At 36.7% G+C, this 19,223-nt stretch overlaps 1 protein-coding gene across 3 annotated transcripts; it reads right to left on the bottom strand.

Annotated features, from left to right (window-relative positions):
* Positions 1-124: 124 nt before the first annotated feature.
* septin6 (septin 6) lies at positions 125-19,038 on the bottom strand. Of its 3 annotated transcripts, none has more exons than XM_056769316.1 (11): positions 18,874-19,038; positions 17,198-17,312; positions 14,702-14,897; positions 13,259-13,445; positions 11,381-11,542; positions 10,521-10,617; positions 7,983-8,151; positions 7,607-7,739; positions 7,128-7,318; positions 4,573-4,618; positions 125-1,550 (listed from the first exon to the last, which is right to left on the bottom strand). In XM_056769316.1, the coding sequence occupies exons 1-10, from the start codon at positions 19,021-19,023 to the stop codon at positions 4,615-4,617; spliced, it is 1,404 nt and encodes a 467-aa protein (XP_056625294.1). In that variant the 5' UTR covers positions 19,024-19,038; the 3' UTR covers positions 125-1,550; positions 4,573-4,614. The 3 variants fall into 3 exon arrangements, with proteins under 3 accessions (XP_056625294.1, XP_056625292.1, XP_056625293.1); XM_056769315.1 differs by lacking the exon at positions 125-1,550 and adding an exon at positions 2,691-3,735; XM_056769314.1 differs by lacking the exon at positions 4,573-4,618.
* Between the last annotated feature and the right edge of the window lie 185 nt (positions 19,039-19,223).

The following is a 19,223-nucleotide window of genomic DNA, read 5'->3' as shown; positions in this document are numbered from 1 at the left end:
ACGTCTAACTATTGTATTGTCTTAATATTTATATTATTTTTCTTAAGAAGTATTTATTTTGTAATTCTTGAGCATAGCATGCTCTACCATTTTGTATATTAATAAGGAAGATCATTTCCAACAATTGTTTTAATGTAGTTTTATTGAAAATGTACACCATGGAATTTGACTACAGTTCAATATTTCACAAATTTGTGGTATTACAGGGGTGAGGGTAATTGACATTGAGGGGAAAATATGGAAGGTGACTAGAAAAATGTCAAAATGTTTCACACAGAAAACAGTCACATGTCAATGACGTAATTGATCATTAAAACAAGTCTCTACATTGACACGCAAAATAGGTCTTTAAAAATTATATGTACTGCACATGAACATCTGTACCTTAAAAAATGACCGTAAACCCTTCACGTATATATCTAAATGCAGTATTTGGCAAACTGGGAAATTACATATATGAATCTAAATGTGACTAAACGTTGTACCTAAAATAAATACACATATTAAAATAGTCCAAAAACAAAGCATTTAAGGAGTAAATATGTCAAAGCAAAGAGCCTTTAAAATGATTTCATAAACAATAATATGTTCAGGGCATGCAACAGAACAGAAAATAAAGCATTTATAAAAACGTAGCACTGAATGTGACCTACATGGTATTTCAATAGGTGCTTCATTACTCTATTAGATTAACCTATATTTTAAGTGAAATAAATTATAGCTATATTGCCGACTTTGTCAAATTGAAATGCTTCCTGAAAAAATGCGTAGGGAATTAAAAAACATAGAAATCTTCTAGATTTAACTTATATTTAACTCAAGCTTTCAGATAAAGATTCTTGTTAAAATTACAGCCAGTTGATCTCTCACTTAACATATTTTGCTGCATTAACAACCAGGAACATGCAGGCCCATTTTCTTTGGATTTTCTCAATGTTTCACAGCCAGCTGGCCAAAATGTCTTAATAAAGATAATCTTACTCTACCCAACTTAGTTTCACATCCTAAATAAAATTTGAACAAATAGTCTAATGCTTGCAAAAGAAATGAGTTAGTTTCCGTTTAATCCTCACAGTTAACAGTGTGTTAGTTCATGAGGACATGCAAGTTCATTCACAAGTAAACATGTATTTATAAAAGAAACGAAATGTTTCGAACAAACTGAAACGGCAAGGCAATATCATGGACGTAAAAGATGAGGCTTTGTCCATCTACGACTAAACAAAACTATATGTGTTCAAACCTGTCTACTAGATCTTTATGTTCTGGTGTCGCCAGCGAATTTCATGTGTCAAAATACTAATGATGGACTGCTTAGCATGCCCTTTCAAGGAAACAAAGTTTTTTGTGAAAAATACCATGTTAATCTCACATAAGGCCATGTTCAACAGGGCACACAGCATGAAAGTTTAAAAAAACGAAAAAATGTCAATGAAACAAATGTTTTAAAAAAAGGCTGACGGATTGAGAAAGACAGGAAGAAGAGTGGCCGTTTAGCTCTTGTTGCAATCCCCTCTTCAGACAGTTGGCCAAGACAAAGTTAAAAGAAGCTAGAGAAAGAAAGGAAACACAAACGCTGATTAGAAAGTACCAGGAAGTCATTGAACACATCAGCGCCAGTGGGAAATCAACTATATATCAGTCAAAAAGAAATGGACACTCTTATTTTTCCTTTGCCAGCCATAAGCATTAAGCATTTGGAATGTGGGTGGATAGGAACACACCGTTCCTCTGCACTGCTTTAAATGCAATGTGAATCTTCTAAAATAGTAGTCATTTCCAATTTGCTTTAAACCTTTTGGTTATAGCATATATATATTCCTTCCCCACATCCCTGAAAAGAAAAACATCTTGCAACGTATTAATCAAACAACGCATCAGAAAACATACACAGCTTATAAGCGCAGCTCCAAGCAAAACACACAATAAATACAATGTTAGTAAAAGTTGCAGAAAGAGCCCACAATAGAAACACAAGAAGTGATCTGAGAAATGCACAGGGCTGTGTTCCCACGGTCTCCCCTTTTAGTCTTGGGGTAAGAGTTAACCAAAGTCTTGACCCGGTCCCTTATCAAAGCCATATTACTCAGTGCAGAGCCAGGGATTACTGCAAAGGAAAGTAAATACACACACGGCAGTGAGCAGAGACACTGGAGGGAAGCAAGAGAGTTAATCAAATGATAAAACCCATAACTTCAATACCACCTGATTTGAAATACCACAATCCAAAAACCATTTAGAACAACATCAACCAGCATGAGATAAACGCTTTAAAATCTGGCATCTGCTCTGACACAGATAGTTGGTTTATAAAGAAGGTTGCTAAAGCTGGCTAACCCCAATATCATATTTTATTTGTGTAAAGATCTTCTTTATGATGATTTGCTGCTACATTTGGTTTGGGGAAGCTGTCCAGATTCTCTTAACTTGGCTACAGACACCTCTAAACAATACAAATGCATCAAAATGTAGGAGAAACATTAATGGTGTTCCAATGACAATTTACAATAAAATACCGCTCACCAATTACTGAATTCATTTGGAAATGAGTATTTTAAAGCACCCTCCAAATGTCACCAAAAATGATGCTGCTTTAACTTGTACACAAATAAATATTTTGTATTGTTTTATAGATGCAAGTATGTAATGCAGAATTGTCATAGACAACGACTCTTTCACAGTTTTAAGGGTTTGTGTTAAGAATGCATTTTATTACTAGTACAAATATTGGTCCCTTTGAAATTGAGTAAAAACTGGGATTTCTTAAATTTGTGAAAAACAAAAGCCATTTAATGAAGTACTATAAAAAGGTGCTTACATTTGTATCAAATGTGCCAAAAAAAGCTTGTCCAAGCATTGCAACGAAAGATTTATAAAAATCAGTGAGGTGTGACTGCAGTTGACTGGACAGTATCTGTGTGACATGCATTGAGCAAAAATGAGACAAAACAACAAAATACCCAAACACCAGTGCATTACTTTTACCTAGCCTAAAGTTTCCAATGAACAGTAAAAAATAACCGTTTTGATGCCTTAAAACGAATTAAGCCCACTCAATAATGAATCCTCTCATCGTTTACCCTAGTGATTTCAAACCTGTATGGCTTTCTTTCTTCTGCAGAACACTAAAGAAGATATTTTAAAGAAGGTTTTTAACCGAAACAGCGAAGGCACCCACTGCATTGGTTTTGTGTCCATACAGTAGAAGTGAATAGGTGCTGCCGCTCTTTGGTTGCCAACTTTTGGTGTTCTGCAGAAGAAAGAAAGTCATACAAGTTTGAAATGACAAGAGTGTAAATAAAGACAGAATTTAATTTTTTGGGTGAACTATCACTTGAATGTTGTCTTATTTAACAAGCCCTTGTTTTTCTAACAATTCTGGTGCTATTAATACAAGTCGGCTGTCTCATTTTAGCCCTTTTTCTTACTACTTCAACCCACGACAGTAGTCACTCATGTTAAAGGCAACTCATACTCTAGTCATGCAGAACAAAGCAACAGCATTGACATAATAAAACAGCAAAACAGAGATGTAAAAACAAAAGTTAACATATCAAACAATCTAATCAAGGACTCCATTCACAGTTAATATCCCTCCTCAGCTGTGTTATGCGTGAAATTGGGAGAGGAGAGATGGGGGAGGTAGGGGGGAATAGGGAGAGGGAAACAGCATGGCTCAGGGGGGAGAACTCATTCACAGCGGGCAGGGGGAGCATTTTCTACAGGAATCCTGAACTGGAAATGAGAGAGAAGGAAGATTATTGTTCCCTACAGGTTACACTCACTCTTATATTCACACATTAACAAAGACAATGATCTACTGTCAGTCATGCGTGTGTCAAAATTAAGCTAAAATAAAAAAAAAGACTGCAGAGGGTGTATTTGGTAAGGCTTTGAGCAACAGTCATTACATAATCATCAGCTTTATTAAGAACCTGGATTTCCAAAACATATTTTTTTTTTGTATTTAGTTGTTATTAAAAGTTCTGTTGAAAGGGATTGTGCACCAAGCAACAGAATTGTTTTAAGGCCAAGTCCTGGACTAGTGTGACCGGCTATATAGAGCGAGTCATTAAAGGCTCTTTTGTGTGAAATCGTGGAGAAGCAGTGCAGTTCTAACAACAGCAGATTGTTATGGATTCATATGGCAGATGGCTGCACATCACACAGGGAGAGCAATAAACTCTCACCCAGCACTGGTGACATAATATCTCCTGCTGTTACCACACAGACATTCTTTACACAAGATAAGAGACGACTTATAATTAGAAATAACTGTAATTGCAATGATGGTGTTTAAATATCGCAATGACTGAGCGACTGTCATCATTAAATGCATCATAAATGCTCTCACTGCAATTTAGTTCCCTCATGCAAATGAGGGCTGTCCTTATAAAGAATGGTTCACCCAAAAATAAATATTCTGTCATCATTTAATCGCCATCTTGTCATTCGTGTTCCACAGAATAAAGAGTTGAATATACATTTAAACAACATCACAGTGAATAACTGACGATAGAATTTGTATTTTTAGGTGAACTATCCCTTTAAGAGATACTTTGAAAGCCTTACCAGCATAAGGTGTCTCATGCGGGACTGGGAGCAGGTGGAGGGTTAACTGGAAAACAGCATGGATGAGATGTACATAACACATGCACACAAGACACCTTACATGTACAAACACTTTAGTAACCCCAAACAAGTATCTGCACCCTTAAGCCACACTTAAATATGTATTCATGTCATTGGGTTACATTTGGTAACATGTTTAAATGTGGCTTTAAATACATTTGGGGTGACTCCACATGCAACATCAAAGAATGAACATTGAACATGCCCTGCCCTGTATGAACACTGAGGAATACTGTATGATTTCTCTGACTGTCTTTTTAAAGTATAAACAGGAATAGATACCACCCACAGGATTGTGCAAAGGTGGCATTAGATAGAATATGGGCTGTAACTGTAAGGGAAACAGGTTCAATCCTTAAAGTCATCATTAATCAGTAGTAATCGCCATTACTTCAATATTCTGACCTGTAAATACATTAGAATTAGCTATATAAATAATGTTAAATTTTCAAATGGAAAACGTGGGAACATGAATTTAAAAATAATGACCTGCCTAGATAAATTAAAAAAAGAAAACTGCAACATTTATTTAAAAAATTTGAATCACTGTCGCTGCGTCCCAATTCGCCTACTTATACTATGGACTAAAAGTACGTACTGTTATGGAAAAGTATATACATTTTAGCGCATAGCAAGACAGTATGCACGCACTGGGACATACTAACACAAAACGGAAGTGGACATTGTTGCCTAGACAACACTGTGATCATTAACAGTCACAAACATCAAAATACACTTCTACTTTACATTTACGTATTTATTCATCCATTATTTCTCATGTAACGTTTACTGTATACTTCAGTTTGTTAATTCAGTGAAGCATCTGCCATTTCATTTTATTAATGCTGTGCAGCATCATTAAGCTCCACCCTCTCGCCATGCGTTGTGGGTAACCGTTAGATTGCCCATAGTTCTGCACTTAGATTTTCTACCAGAAGCAGCAAAACCATCCGGGAATCTTCGGAATACTATTGTCAACATACTACGATTTGGGACATACTAATTCTACTTTCCAAAACTAATTATGACGGAAAGTATGCGGATTGGGATGCAGCATGTGACTGAGATTTGCTGACAGAGAAACTGAAGTGCACTTAGTATAATACAAACATAAAACATCATCTAAATAGTATGAATTAAAAACCGAACAGTGTTTCCTCAGTTTCTTTTACTGTGAGATAAGGAAAACACAGAAGGTGTTTAAAGGAGTGGACTGCTGCCAGATAAGACATACATAACACTCGAGGGACAGGCAGATCATTAAAATTAGGATAAACAGATATAAAAACAATAAAACTGTAAACCTTGTGTGTGCTAGTATCTTCATTCCATTCAATAGTCAGGTGAACAAGTGAATCAGCTTGAATACACAACCGTGAGTGATTACCAGCACAATAAAGCTGTGATTCTGCACTAATAACAAAATAATATCTTCCATATGCAGTTATAATCAGAGCTGAGAATTAGGCCATGCACTGGGTAGGGCGTTACATACCATAACTTATAACTACGTAACAATGTTTTTTATTTTGCTGAATTCATTCTGTATGTCAGAAAAAGAGCTCTTTCTGTTTTGATGTAAATTATCCTTTAATGAAAAAAGTGTTGTACTGTAACTTACTAATAAAGAGCTGATATTTCCTTTTATTATAAGATTGGCTTTATTTTAAACAACATTATTTTTCCCTTATAGACCTACTCTTATTCCACAGTCCTCCTGATCTGTTGTTTTTCCCCCCTCACATAAAGGCACCACACAGTTCTGGTGTTAAAGGGATAGTTTAAAAGTTTTCCCAAAAATTAAATTTCTGTCTTCATTTACTCACCCTCTTGTTATTTCATCCCTGCATAAATAACTTTGTTCTGATGAACACAGAGCAAGATATTTGGAAGAATCCTATGAATTTTCAGTTCTGTAACATCATGGACTACGATAGTAGGAATAATTAAATGGTAGTCAAAGGTGCCCCAAAACTGTTGGTTTTCCTAAATTCTTCAAAATATCTCATTCTGTGTTTAACAGAGAAAACAAAAAAAGTATACTATGGTAGTGGATGTCACAGAACTGAAAATATATACCATTCTTCCAAATATCTTTCTTTGTGTTCAACAGAACAACGTTATTTATACAGGTATGAAATAACATGAGTGAATAAATGGTGGCAGAATTTTCATTTTTGTGTGAACTATCCCTTTAAGGTTTTTCTTCCCATAACAGAAATACACTATTATCCATACTATAAATGTGAAAACTCCATAAATTATTATTACTACCAAAACACAAAAACATGAATAGCTATAGGATTGAACTGATAAATCACGAATGTTTGCATAACACTTAGACAACACTTGTTTAGCAGCATTGGTCCCCTAAATTCAGCAGCCCTTGAAATCAAATGTAAACATTGATTGGTTAAATATATACACATGAGCTTTGTGAAAGTCAGAGAGTGAAGTTTGTGTTGTTTAGAGATCATGTAGAGGTCAATACTTACTTTTTCCTCTCTTTGTCTCTCTTGAGTGTGGAGGATGATCCTGCCTGCTGGGCCTGAGACTGCAGGAGCTCTGCAGCTGTCTTCTTCTGCTTGAAGCCGTTCAACTCATCATCCAGAGATTTTTTCTTATCCTCTAGTTTCTTCTTCTCATCCTGGTGGAGCTTCTTGAGACGGTCAAACTTTTCATGCAGCTATGAAGTAAACAGCAGAGTCAGCACACCAAGGTAAATTTAGTTCCACTTAAACGACATCACAAAAACCCCACATCACAACAAAGACAAAACTTGGTATCTATCGTAAATCAGTCTAACCCAGTAGTTAACTTTGTCTGAATCTATTTAAATGACTGTCTGTTTTTCTGTTTTACAGCTGTAAATGATCGTAATTGCAAACCTAAGAATTATGTGAGCTATGTGTAATCCTTTTTGGGTTATGTTTGTTTTTCTTAACAAAATATTAGACTTCAACCACAAACAAACCTCCTTTTCAGCCTCTTTCAGCTCGGCCTCTTTCTCTTTGACTCTCTGGACAAACATCTGCCTCATCTCCTCCTCTTTCTTCTGCAGCTCACCCATGAACTCATTTCTCTTGGCTTCATATGTTTCCTGTAGGCTGAACCCACCAAAAAACAAAATCATTTAACCCTTTATGAAAAACATTTGATTAAAAATAAAATTTTGAAGAACAGGAAACGAGTAAAACAATCAAAGACAACTGGAGAAGGCATTGCAGATTACAATTATACAAATGAATAATGTTATATTGTTAAAGCACATGTCTTATTGCAATGCTAATCGTTTTCTTCATTTCTTCTGTATTTGTGACAAATGTTAGTGTGAAGGTAACCCTCTTCACCTGAAGGGTTTGCAGTCGGGGTCAGTGTCTTTGAAGCCCATCTCCTCCAGCTTGCAGCGGCGGTAGAGCTCATAGTGGCGTGTGTGAGTTTGCTCTCGCAGGTCCTCCATGTTCACCCTGATCAACATCTCTCTCAGCTTGACAAAGTCACAGTGATTCTCGTTTTCCACTGGAAATACAAAACACACCAAATTCAATGGAAAATGCCCACAGGCTTATCGGGAGGAGATTTTAATAGCTCTTCTACAAATAGAAAGAGAAAAGACATCTCATAAAATTGTTTTTCCAAGTCACTATTCGTGTTACATCTTTTGATCCTATTTGCTAACATATTATTACTTGCTTTCTAAACCTTCAGAATAACAATTGTTTTCTCCATTAGGGTGCATGTGACCACCTGTTATGTAGCTTTATCACACTTTAAAAGCTGTGATTATAACTTTCTAAACCAATTATCACACTTCAGACATTACAGGCTCACAGTAAGTACGACTTGCATTGGCAAGTTGATGTTTATAATATAAACCCCTTTCTGTTCTCACGCTATCCAAAAATGCTGCTTGATCTACACTGTTTGTGTAAAAAATATTATTACTTGGTACACTGATTTACAATCATTTACACACATTAAGCTATTCGAGATGTAAAACTGCACACAACACAAATAAACACGTTATACACGGCGCTGCATCAAAACACTTATACCGCATATTCATATATTTTCTCGGTCAGGTCAGCCTTACAGCAGACTATATTAAGCAACCCCACGTGAGCTGCCTGCGGCTTCATGCACTGGCAGAGAGAGCGCGAGAGCGAGAGTCAGAGTGATGTCACAGACAGCCTGAGGATAGGCACAGTTGTAATGCCTCAGATCAATCCTCTGTGTGCACATAACACACATTCATGTGAACAGACAGGACAAACTGTGAATGAAGTAAACTAAACCTACAAAGCTGAGAAAACATGACTAACGAATATGCCAGCAACATGTATCCAATACTTTCAGATAAAAGCAAAAGAAATAAAGATCAAATAGACAATGTATAGTGCATACAATAAAAAATACAATAAAGTCATTGAAATACTATACAGATATTAAAAAATACATTAAAAATGAAAATTCTATCATTATTTACACAATTTCTGAAGAAGATTTTTTAAAGAATGTTGGTAATTGCACCCATTCACTTGTGTTTGTTTTGTGTCCATACAATAGAGGATATGCACGTGACGTCAATTTCTAACGTGAACGCGCCAAAACACACTCGATTGAGAGGCAAAGCTCTCAGCATAAGAAAGTTTTAGTCCCGGTTTCTTTGTTTTTCCTATTGAAAGCAGCCATTTCGCTACGTGTTTTACCACTCAAGAGAGTGGGTCCTGGCACTCAAGGGGTGTGTCCCAGCGTGTTCACGTGGGAAAGTGACGTTAATGCATTCCCTCTAGGGGTGTAACGGTACGTGTATTTGTACCGAACAGTAATGGGCAACATTCCAAATATATCCATCATTCCTATGCACTACTCCTACAAAGGCAGAGCCCTTTGGAGTGAACAGGGCATTTGCGTGCCATTATGTAGACGTTTGTAATGCACTTGACAAAGGAAGCGATGTAATTTCCTCATTTTCGTCAGCTGGCATGTTCACATGAAAACAAAGCATTATGTCCGTCAGCAGATGTCGCTGTTTTAAAAGCATAACTTAAGCATTTGCAAATACACATACATTCAATATTTCTTTCTATATACACTATAATATATAAACACTAATATATATAAAGCTTTTCAAAAAATTTAATTTATTGTTTATTTGCAAATAGTGAGCTTTTATTTCTAAGTTATGCCATATTAAAACAGCGACATCTGCTGACGGACACAACGCTTCATTCTCATGTGAACATGCCAGCTGAAGATAATGAGGAAATTACATCGCTTCCTTTGCCAAGTGCATACCAAACGTCTACATAATGGAACGTAAATGCTCTGTTCACTCCAAAGTCTGCACTCCAAGGGCTCTGCCCTTTGAAGGGAGTAGGGCTTAGGAATGATGACTTCATTTGGAATTTTCCGTGTGACGGTTCGGTATGAATAAGCGTACCGTTACACCCCTAATTCTATCTATAGAAGTGAATGGTTGCCGGCACTTTCTTCAAAATATATTATTTTGTGCTCTGGGGAAAAAAGGAAGTGATACAGGTTTGAAATGACAAGAGGTTGAGTAAATAATGACAGATTTTTTTGGTGGATGAACTATCACTTTAACTGCTAGTTATACCACAGAATGAAGTTGAATGCTTCATTCTGATGTGTGCATTATTTTTAGTCAAAGGCACACATATGTAGTAGTTTCAGACCTGTCGACCGAGGTTTATTATCAGAAATAACTGATTCTTCTCTATCTCTATTGGTAGGGAGTGTCTGCACACAGCATGGTGTGACGGGAGGGGACGGAATGGGTTTGAATGTCCTGAACAGAGAGGCCATGGCCAAACAGAGGGAAGAGCTCAGTGTCATTTCCTCTAGAAGACGTGACCAGCACTTACCCTGCACGGTTCCCCAGGGGTACTGGCGTGCTCGCACCATCTTGTTCCCAATCTTCACTTCCTCAGTGCTTCCCACCACTGCAAACGGCAAATGACCCTGCAGAGCAGATATAAAAAACCCACATGCAAATAAATGAGTAGAAAAAACTCCTATTTATAATTCTTACGGTAACACAAATGATGACACATCATTGAACTGCATGTGCTTGTAAGCTAACATTTATGCATTTAGAAGAATAACTTGTAGTATGATGCTTTATTCGACATGAAATGAAAGAACACCCAATTTCTACTTAGCAGACTCTGCAACTACATAATAATTAAAGGAAAAGTTTATACAAAAACCGAACAGTTTAGGGTAGCTGTTCTTCTCATAGTGTCAATGCACTTTAAGAGGGCACATGCATCATAAAGTCATTAGCTTGTTAAGATAATATCTAAGCAAGGAAGGGCCTTTATAACAATGTATGAGGGCATTACAGAGCAAAGAGGTGAATGGAATGTGTCCTGAGACCCAAATGTTAACCAGCAATGAAAAATGCCCTGCTTGATGAATCGGTTCATTTGTTCATTTATTCAAGAACATGTAGCCAAACAAGCAGCTGTTCTGTTTCTTACACTAACAATTCCCTCTCTCTCTCTAGTATGAGTATAATGATGCATGTCTCTTATTGTTGTGTCATTTCCTGTAAGCAAACACAAGCAGGAAAGCAGATGGACACCATCCCTTAAAACTGCTCCGGATGTAAAAATGAAAACTGCTTATGTGTCGCCTCATGCCAAAGCAGATTATCCCTGATTGATTCCCTCTGGAAGTGAATTTTACTGGAAGCATCATGCATTTGAAAGAAGCTCCTTACGTTCATGGTCGAGTTGATCTCGGCCACAGTCTCATCATCAGTGGGGAACTGGTAGATCTGGACGCCATTGCTCACCAGCTCACTCGTGATTTTGATTTTGAATTTGGCAAGTTCACTTTTTGAGATGGCATCTGATTTGGCAATGATGGGAATGATGTTCACCTGTAGGTTAGAGAAGTGAGACTTCATTTGCAAACACAAGACTGCATTCTTCTTCGCTCACCCAATAGGGCACTATGTAGCACAGTGAACTCTGACCTGAATCCTTAGATAATGTTAATGTGGCTTATTGAACCTTTGGCTATATTGTGCAGTGCATTATTTTGTATTTCCCTTGTATTATTCAATAAAAACAGATGCCTTTTAGCCTGACATAATACATCTGAAATACAATTATTCACATATTCAAAGCATGAAAAACACCTTCAATTATTTACATTTAGCGGACTCTTTCATCCAAAGCGACTTACAGATGAGGGAAACAATGGAAGCAATTGGAACAACATAATGACAACCAAAAGCATAAGAGCAATTATAGAAAACGGGTCTCAAATAGCCTACCCAAGTATAAAGAGCGAAGTTCCTTTTTTTTATGAGTAGACAAGAGATAGAAGTCAGAACTGATCAGTCAGGTGTTGACAGAAGAGATGTGTTTTCAGACGATTTTTAAAGATGGCTACAGAATCTTCTAATCTTGTAGCAGATCTCTTTTGCATTAAGCAATAGACAATATTTTATCTCATAATTTCATCCACATACACTAAGATTTAAAACAACAAACCACAAGGACGACAATGACCAGACTTCTGTTTTTAATAATATACAAAGTTCTCTAAAGGCTCTGATGAGTACACATTTTCTCTTCACAAAGCCTGATCTTCTCAGTCGGATAGTAAATAGCTAAATCTCTGTGCAAGAATTTCAAAGCAACCTCAGAAACATCTGCCTGATTGAAGATATATATATCCTAAGACACTGAGATTCACCCCTCATGTTTTTTTGATGGAAATAAATGGCAAAGAGATTACATATACGTTATTTTTTTTATGCAGAAGTTGAACGTTAAATTTTTCATAAATCATGGCCGATGCAATAAGGGCGAACTCCACAAAAACCTATGCAAGCTTACATAACACCTCTCTCTGGTTGTGTTCAAATGTACATGTAATGCTTAAATGTATTCAAGATGGACAGAAAATATACAGGCAATCAATATAAATATATTTCATCCCAGCTCTCAATGAGGTTTAAATTGTAACTATGCAACGTGAGTGGTAACCGTCACCCATCTTTTCTTTCTCTCTCTCTCTCGCTCTCTCTCTCACACACACACACACACACATAAATAGGCAGTGCTCCCATCCATCCCACTCATATTTTTACACTCCCGCCACCCACACCACCCACTAGCACTACTCTCAGGAGCCAGACCACCCGCTTTAAGCTTTTCCTGTAACTTACTGCTGACAAACTGTTAGTGTAAAACACACAACAGTAATAAAGGTTTGGGCAAAGTGTGAATATGCAGGACTACTGTACGCTACTGTAGCTTTTTATTATTCAGGGACTGTGTACAGAGACACAAAGAGAGATAAAAGAGAACACAATTTTACACCCTTGACCTTCACTAACTTCATCTACACAGCTCCTGTGACATTAAACACACCACTCCCATCAGTCAAATGCTTAATAACCACATGTAATTAAAACATAAACTGCTCTGAACAGAGAAATGAGAGGGTCAATCCTAAATTTCTACTAATTCATAGGTTTTTAATAGTTCATAAGCTCCGAATTCCAAAACAGATATAAATAAACAATGCAACAGTGATTTAAAAGACAATTGTGATCAAACATACACTTAAAAAAGTCACTGACCTTACTGTCCAGTTTCTTCATAGTAACAAGGTCAAGGGACTTTAGCGAATGTCCGGTGGGGGCGATGAAATACAGACAAGCGTGGATCCGTGTATCGTGATAACTGTGTAGGGTGCGTTTAATCTTCAGCTCCTCCTGAAGGTACGCTTCAAACTGAGCATCAATGAACTCCACAATAGACTTGTAACTGCAGAAAATACAGATTGAAGCATTTGGAATAAGAAAATCTGCTTGCAACGCACAAAGAGGTACTGTGGATGCTACATTAGATGGCGATAGTCTGTAGACACTGTAGATACTCCACATCTTGATGCTTATAGCAGAATTTAATTTATTGATTTCAGTTTAGCTTTTAATACCATTAGGACTGTGATCTATTACAATGGCTTTAAAGACTGGGAACTAATGGCAACCTTTTAATGTGGAGCAAAGATTTTTATAAGATTAATGTTCCAAGTCTGAGGATAGTTGTGAACACAGGTACTGTACAAAATTGTTGATGCCAAATAAAAACTTGTTTTGTCTGAATAATAATGATCTAATCCTGGTTCTGAAGGGTTAAGTGTAGATATGCAGGGTTTCAAGCTACAGCTCTTTACAAAGGAGTAAACTAAAACTCTTTGCTGTAAGGGAAAAAGGTTCCGGTGTTTATAAATATGTCTTGTTTGCTCAAGACAAATGAAAGCAAGTAGATCTGTATTCAGAAAAATGACATTTATAACATAAAATGGAAGAAGTTAAAGGAGTCGTTTACCTTTAAAATTAAAATTCTGTCATCATTTACAGTACATGCCCTTTTGTCTTTTCAAACCTTCAGGACTTTCTTTCTTCTGGAGAACACAAACTATGATATTTCTAAAAATGTTGGTAACAGAACAGCACAGCCCCCCAAGTGAATGAGGGGGTTTAACAATATTCTTCAAACTATTGTTTTGTGTTCTGCTAAAGAAAGAAAGTCTTACATGTTTGAAAGGATAAATGGGCATGTAAATGATACAGAAATTTAATTTGTAAAAGTTAACTACGCCCTTAAAACAAAGTTTAAAAAATGTTAAAAGCAGGAACAAAATGATTTTTATATAAGAGGTTTTCACGAAAACAGCATCAACTGCTCCTATGTTGCAAAGAAAACAATGGGGGTGGGGTATTAGAGGGTATTTTCCAAAGGGAGGCTCAAGTGTAATCTGTCACTATAGAGATAAAAAGAGAAACACCAAATAAATAAAAATCCTGAATTAAATTTCATTTACCACCTTTTTGAAGCTGAAGATGTGATTTGAAATAGAAATATCTAATGATAGTTTAACAGAAGAACAGTTTGGTAAGGTCACTTACAAGTGTATTATGTACCATACGATGCTTCTAATCACAGAGTAGGTTGTGTGTCTGAGTATCGATTACAGTCGGTTTGCTTGATCACATTTGATCATTAGCAGATCTCACCTGTCCTCTTTGTTGATCTGATCTCCAAACCCTACAGTGTTGACCATAGTAAGCTTAAGGCGAACATTGCTCTCCTGCAGCTCGTAAGTGTTGGACTTGAGCTGCACCCCGGGCTGATTGTGCTGCGTAGGCTCACCCTCAAACTTGGTATTGAACAGGGTGTCCATCAGGGTTGACTTTCCCAAACCCGTCTCCCCTGTGATAAACACAAAACAGTTAACTCAAATAGTCCAAGTTCAAATGCACATCACTGACAAGCCAATAATGCGGTGTCAGGTTGTTCAAGCAGTGTTTAAAGAGTGTTTGTTTGTTAACCTACAAATAGTTTTCCTTTATTCTGTGCACATTAGACTGAAATTGGAAGCAATCTAGCATTTAAAACACACTTTATGATTAATGTAAGGGTTTAAATTGATGAATATGTTGAAGATGGTACCCTCCAGAATAAGTGTGTGAAGAACTAAGCCATTCAGCAAATCCTCTCTTACTCAACCTCAAGGTCCTATTCTTGCTCTCCTGACAGCCACAAGAGCGGTAGAAATGGACATCATGCAACACCACCAGAATGTTAATTATATAGATGGCTCACATTTGCCCTTTTTTCATGGCAAATCAGCCTGCAGACTCCATTCCCACAAGCCCTTGTTCTGCTTTCACTGCAGGCCTGAGCAAAGAGCCTCTTCTGACACCTAAATATAAAGCAGCAATTTCCTTCCAAGATCAAATCATGCCGCTGAAGAGCAGAAGCTCAGCTAGCTATAAAACTCTTGAGGCTGAATTCAAGACAACGCAGGCATCACACACACACTGGTCATTTTGTCCAAATAGTCAAGTTAATAAAAGCTTATTGAAGTTAATCGAGTCTTCTCTCTTCAGAAAACACAGTATGTTAGAACAATGCATTTACTTAACAAGGTGTTCGAAACATATTAAAGGGATGGTTCATCCAAAAAAGAAAATTCTGTCATCTTTTACTCATGCTCATGTAATTTCATAACTGTATAAATTACCCATTAGTTAGTCATTTTCAGTTCTGGGACATCAATTGGAATAATTAAATGGTTGTCAAACGTCTCCGAGAATTAATTTTTCCTAAATTCATCAAAATATCTCATTATGTGTTCAAGACATAAAGAAATGTATACAGGTTTGAAATAACCTGAGGATGAGTAAATGATGACACATTTTTCATTTTAGCATGAACTGTCAGGTTTACCGTGAAATATTGTGATGACAGTGCTTCTCTAGTTATGACTTTAATCCAAAAACGTGCACATTTGTGGAAAATTAGATATACCCACAAGTTTACTTCATATTTCTTTATACAGAGTTTACTTTTTTCATTTAACGATGCGATATGATGAGATTGAAACACCATTCAGCTTGTATCTTCTGCTATTGCACACAGTTACATCTCTGTTCCCAACCTGTGTAAATTTTGTTGTTCTGCTGAACACAAAGATACACATTTGGAAGTATGTTTGTGACCTAACAGATCTGGGGCACTATAGACTTCCATAGCAGGAGAAAAAAAAATACTATGGTAGTTATTGGTGACCCGGAACTATTAAGTATGACACAAACTTTAAAATTTCTTCTGTGTTCAACAGAACAAAGATTGACAGTATATACAGCTATGGAACAACTTGAGGATGAGTAAATGATGACAGATTTTCTTTTTTGGATCAACTATCGCTTTGAGTACCTTTTAAAGAGTTTAAATAGTTCAAAAAGACAAAGGTGGAAAAAAAGGACTTATCATAGGCACAAGAATATTCCTTTAGTTCTGTTTTTAGCAAATGTCCTCTTACTGACGAACAGCATCATGAATCTGATATGCATTATTTGCTATTGCAGTCCCTAGACTATACTTATAGAAAGAGTACCACAGATAATATTGTCAACAATATCATTTTAATAAGAAAGATTGCATCACATTGTCGTGTGTTCAATATTATAATAATTTGTGTTAAAAATGGGGAACAGGGATTGGAATACTTTGCTTTTGGGAGAAATTCTTCAAAGGCACTCCACATAAAAGAGAATTTTATATTTAGATTTATTATGTATGTTTATACACATATATATAAATAACCTTGTACCATTTCTGATCATTTTTTATAAAGATCCACTAGTAAGACAATTTTTTTTTTAAATATAATTAATTTAAACTTTTTCTTAACATTTATAGGATAACACTTGAAACATTTGCTTACATTGCACTTTCGACTTACATTGCATTATACTATATACATTAGTTCCAAGTTTGTGCAATCCCTGTGATCATACATATGACCTTGCTCAAACCACTGAGCCACAGGAAACCAAGGTGAGAATGAGACCATACCATAAGTTACTGCCACCGAACCCCATTAGTTCACCAATATTTAGTAAGTGGGTCACAGAAGAGAATCAGTATACATTCACATTGAAGGGGTGTGACAAATGGTTAGTTTTGCCCCAAGGAGAATGGGAGCTCCCGCATGACAAACTCACCAACACAGAGGATATTGAAGCAAAAGCCATGGTTGACGGATTTGTTGACCAGCTGGTCTGGCATGCTGTCGAAGCCAACATGACCAGAGAGTGGGACGGCACGTGCACCCTCTCCCTAATAAAAAATGAAATGAAACCACATAAATGTAAAACAATTTTGTTTATTGCTTTAAGCAAATGCAAGTATTTTTGTTGTCCGCAGATCTGATGATGCAAAACAACTCGGTAAATGTATAAAAATCGTCTGTAGTCACGCACAGAAATGCTATGTTTCAAATCTCAAAGGTTCTATGCCGTGCACTTCCTCTTTCCTGTATGATCTCGACTGTTAAAACCACATCCAAGCAAACAGACACGTAAACTTTCAGTGATCAACGTCAAATGCTTCCATTAAATACACTTAGCTGTGAAACACAGTGGTTGCAAACAGTATGACACAAATGATTGCCGTTGCGATGAATTCCGGCCTTATTAAGCTTTAGCATTTCCCCTAAAATTGTTCGCACAGGTCTGCCACCTGGCCTGCAAAAACTCAGCCAGGAAGGGCTGTCTGCCCACATTTACAGCATATCCTTTGAATGAGTGGGTGTGTGCACAATCTGCACATGTGACCTTAAATTTTGATTCTAACAAAAATAAGGTTTTACCGATGCATTAAATGCATGATGGTCCATTACCTAACATATCACCATATATTGCATTTAAGTTAATGAAATATTTTTATTTTATTGTATGAACTAATAAAGGCTCCAGATGACCACTTCCTGACCATTATTGAATGAATAGAGTTGTGTAAATAATCTTTAGATACAAACTAACAGAAACCAGGACTCTAAGTATCTTACTGACTAAACAAACTTGTTCAGTCTGAACAAACTCATTCGGCCCCACATGTGCAACATTCCAAACCAAGACAACTGTAAAAAGACCAGGGGTGGGGGTCTTCATTGACTGACCACACTGACATCAAAACTATGTAAAGATTAGATTGTATCTATGAGTTATGCCATTTTATAGCTTTTAAGCTGAGGTCTAGACCATTCTGCCTTATGATGCGTAATGAGACAGCCTAATAGGATACGTTTGAATCTAAAGACGACTTCAACATAAAGTTGATGTTGTTTTCCATACCGGTTTCTGACATGCATGAACAATATACTCAATGATAGACAACGCCCAGAATCAAGGATGGTAATGCAATGAAATATAACGGCATTTTATACGCACGAATTAGGTATATTTTTTACAATACGATATTATTTAGGAATAGGCTGGTTTGTGCATTTCTTGATTTTAAGCAGCTGTTTGTTTTACAAGTTAAAAGTCATCAGTCCTGTTCCCGTTCATAACGGAATTCAAACCGACATTTTCGTCCGTTATTGTTGGCCCCTCATCATTAGCCATTTCACCCCAAAACAATGAATGGAGATAAATCTGTTATCGAACATAATTTCTAAGCTTTATCGTTTCTTATCACGAGCACAAACGCAACACCAGCTGCTTAAAATACTGTATAAACGATATGTTTAGTGATAATGGGCCATCACACTCACGAATACATTTCCAATACACGTCGTTTTGAAATCTACATCTCATCTGCTGAAATGCGTAACACAATTTCGACACTCTTGTCCGTTAACAAGATAGCATATCTATTGAATAAAACATTGTTTTACCGCTTGTCGAGCTATCTCAGTGGCCGCCATGGTTCTCTCCTGCATCAAACCTTCCACAGGAAATTGTAGCCCGCACCGCACGCAGAGCAAAGCAACAGCGAAGGGAACTACACCATTGACTGTACCATTGACTTCTGATGCCGAAGTCATGACAGCCTTCGATTAATTTCATAATAGCACACATTTTCAAATTGTGATCAATTATGCCGCTATTGACCCGGGTCGAATATTCGTGTTAGGTGACGATTTTATTACTAAATTACCTAATGGCAATAAGATTTACTAGCGTGACCCCCATTAGGTTAAATGGTTCAGTCCATCTTGTCTTCTGATCAACCGAATGTAACGCA

This window comes from Triplophysa dalaica, chromosome 16 (assembly GCF_015846415.1).
Source record: "Triplophysa dalaica isolate WHDGS20190420 chromosome 16, ASM1584641v1, whole genome shotgun sequence".
Lineage (NCBI taxonomy): Eukaryota > Metazoa > Chordata > Actinopteri > Cypriniformes > Nemacheilidae > Triplophysa > Triplophysa dalaica.
The sequence above is the reverse complement of the archived record's forward strand: the minus strand, read 5'-3'. Positions and strand labels throughout refer to the sequence as shown.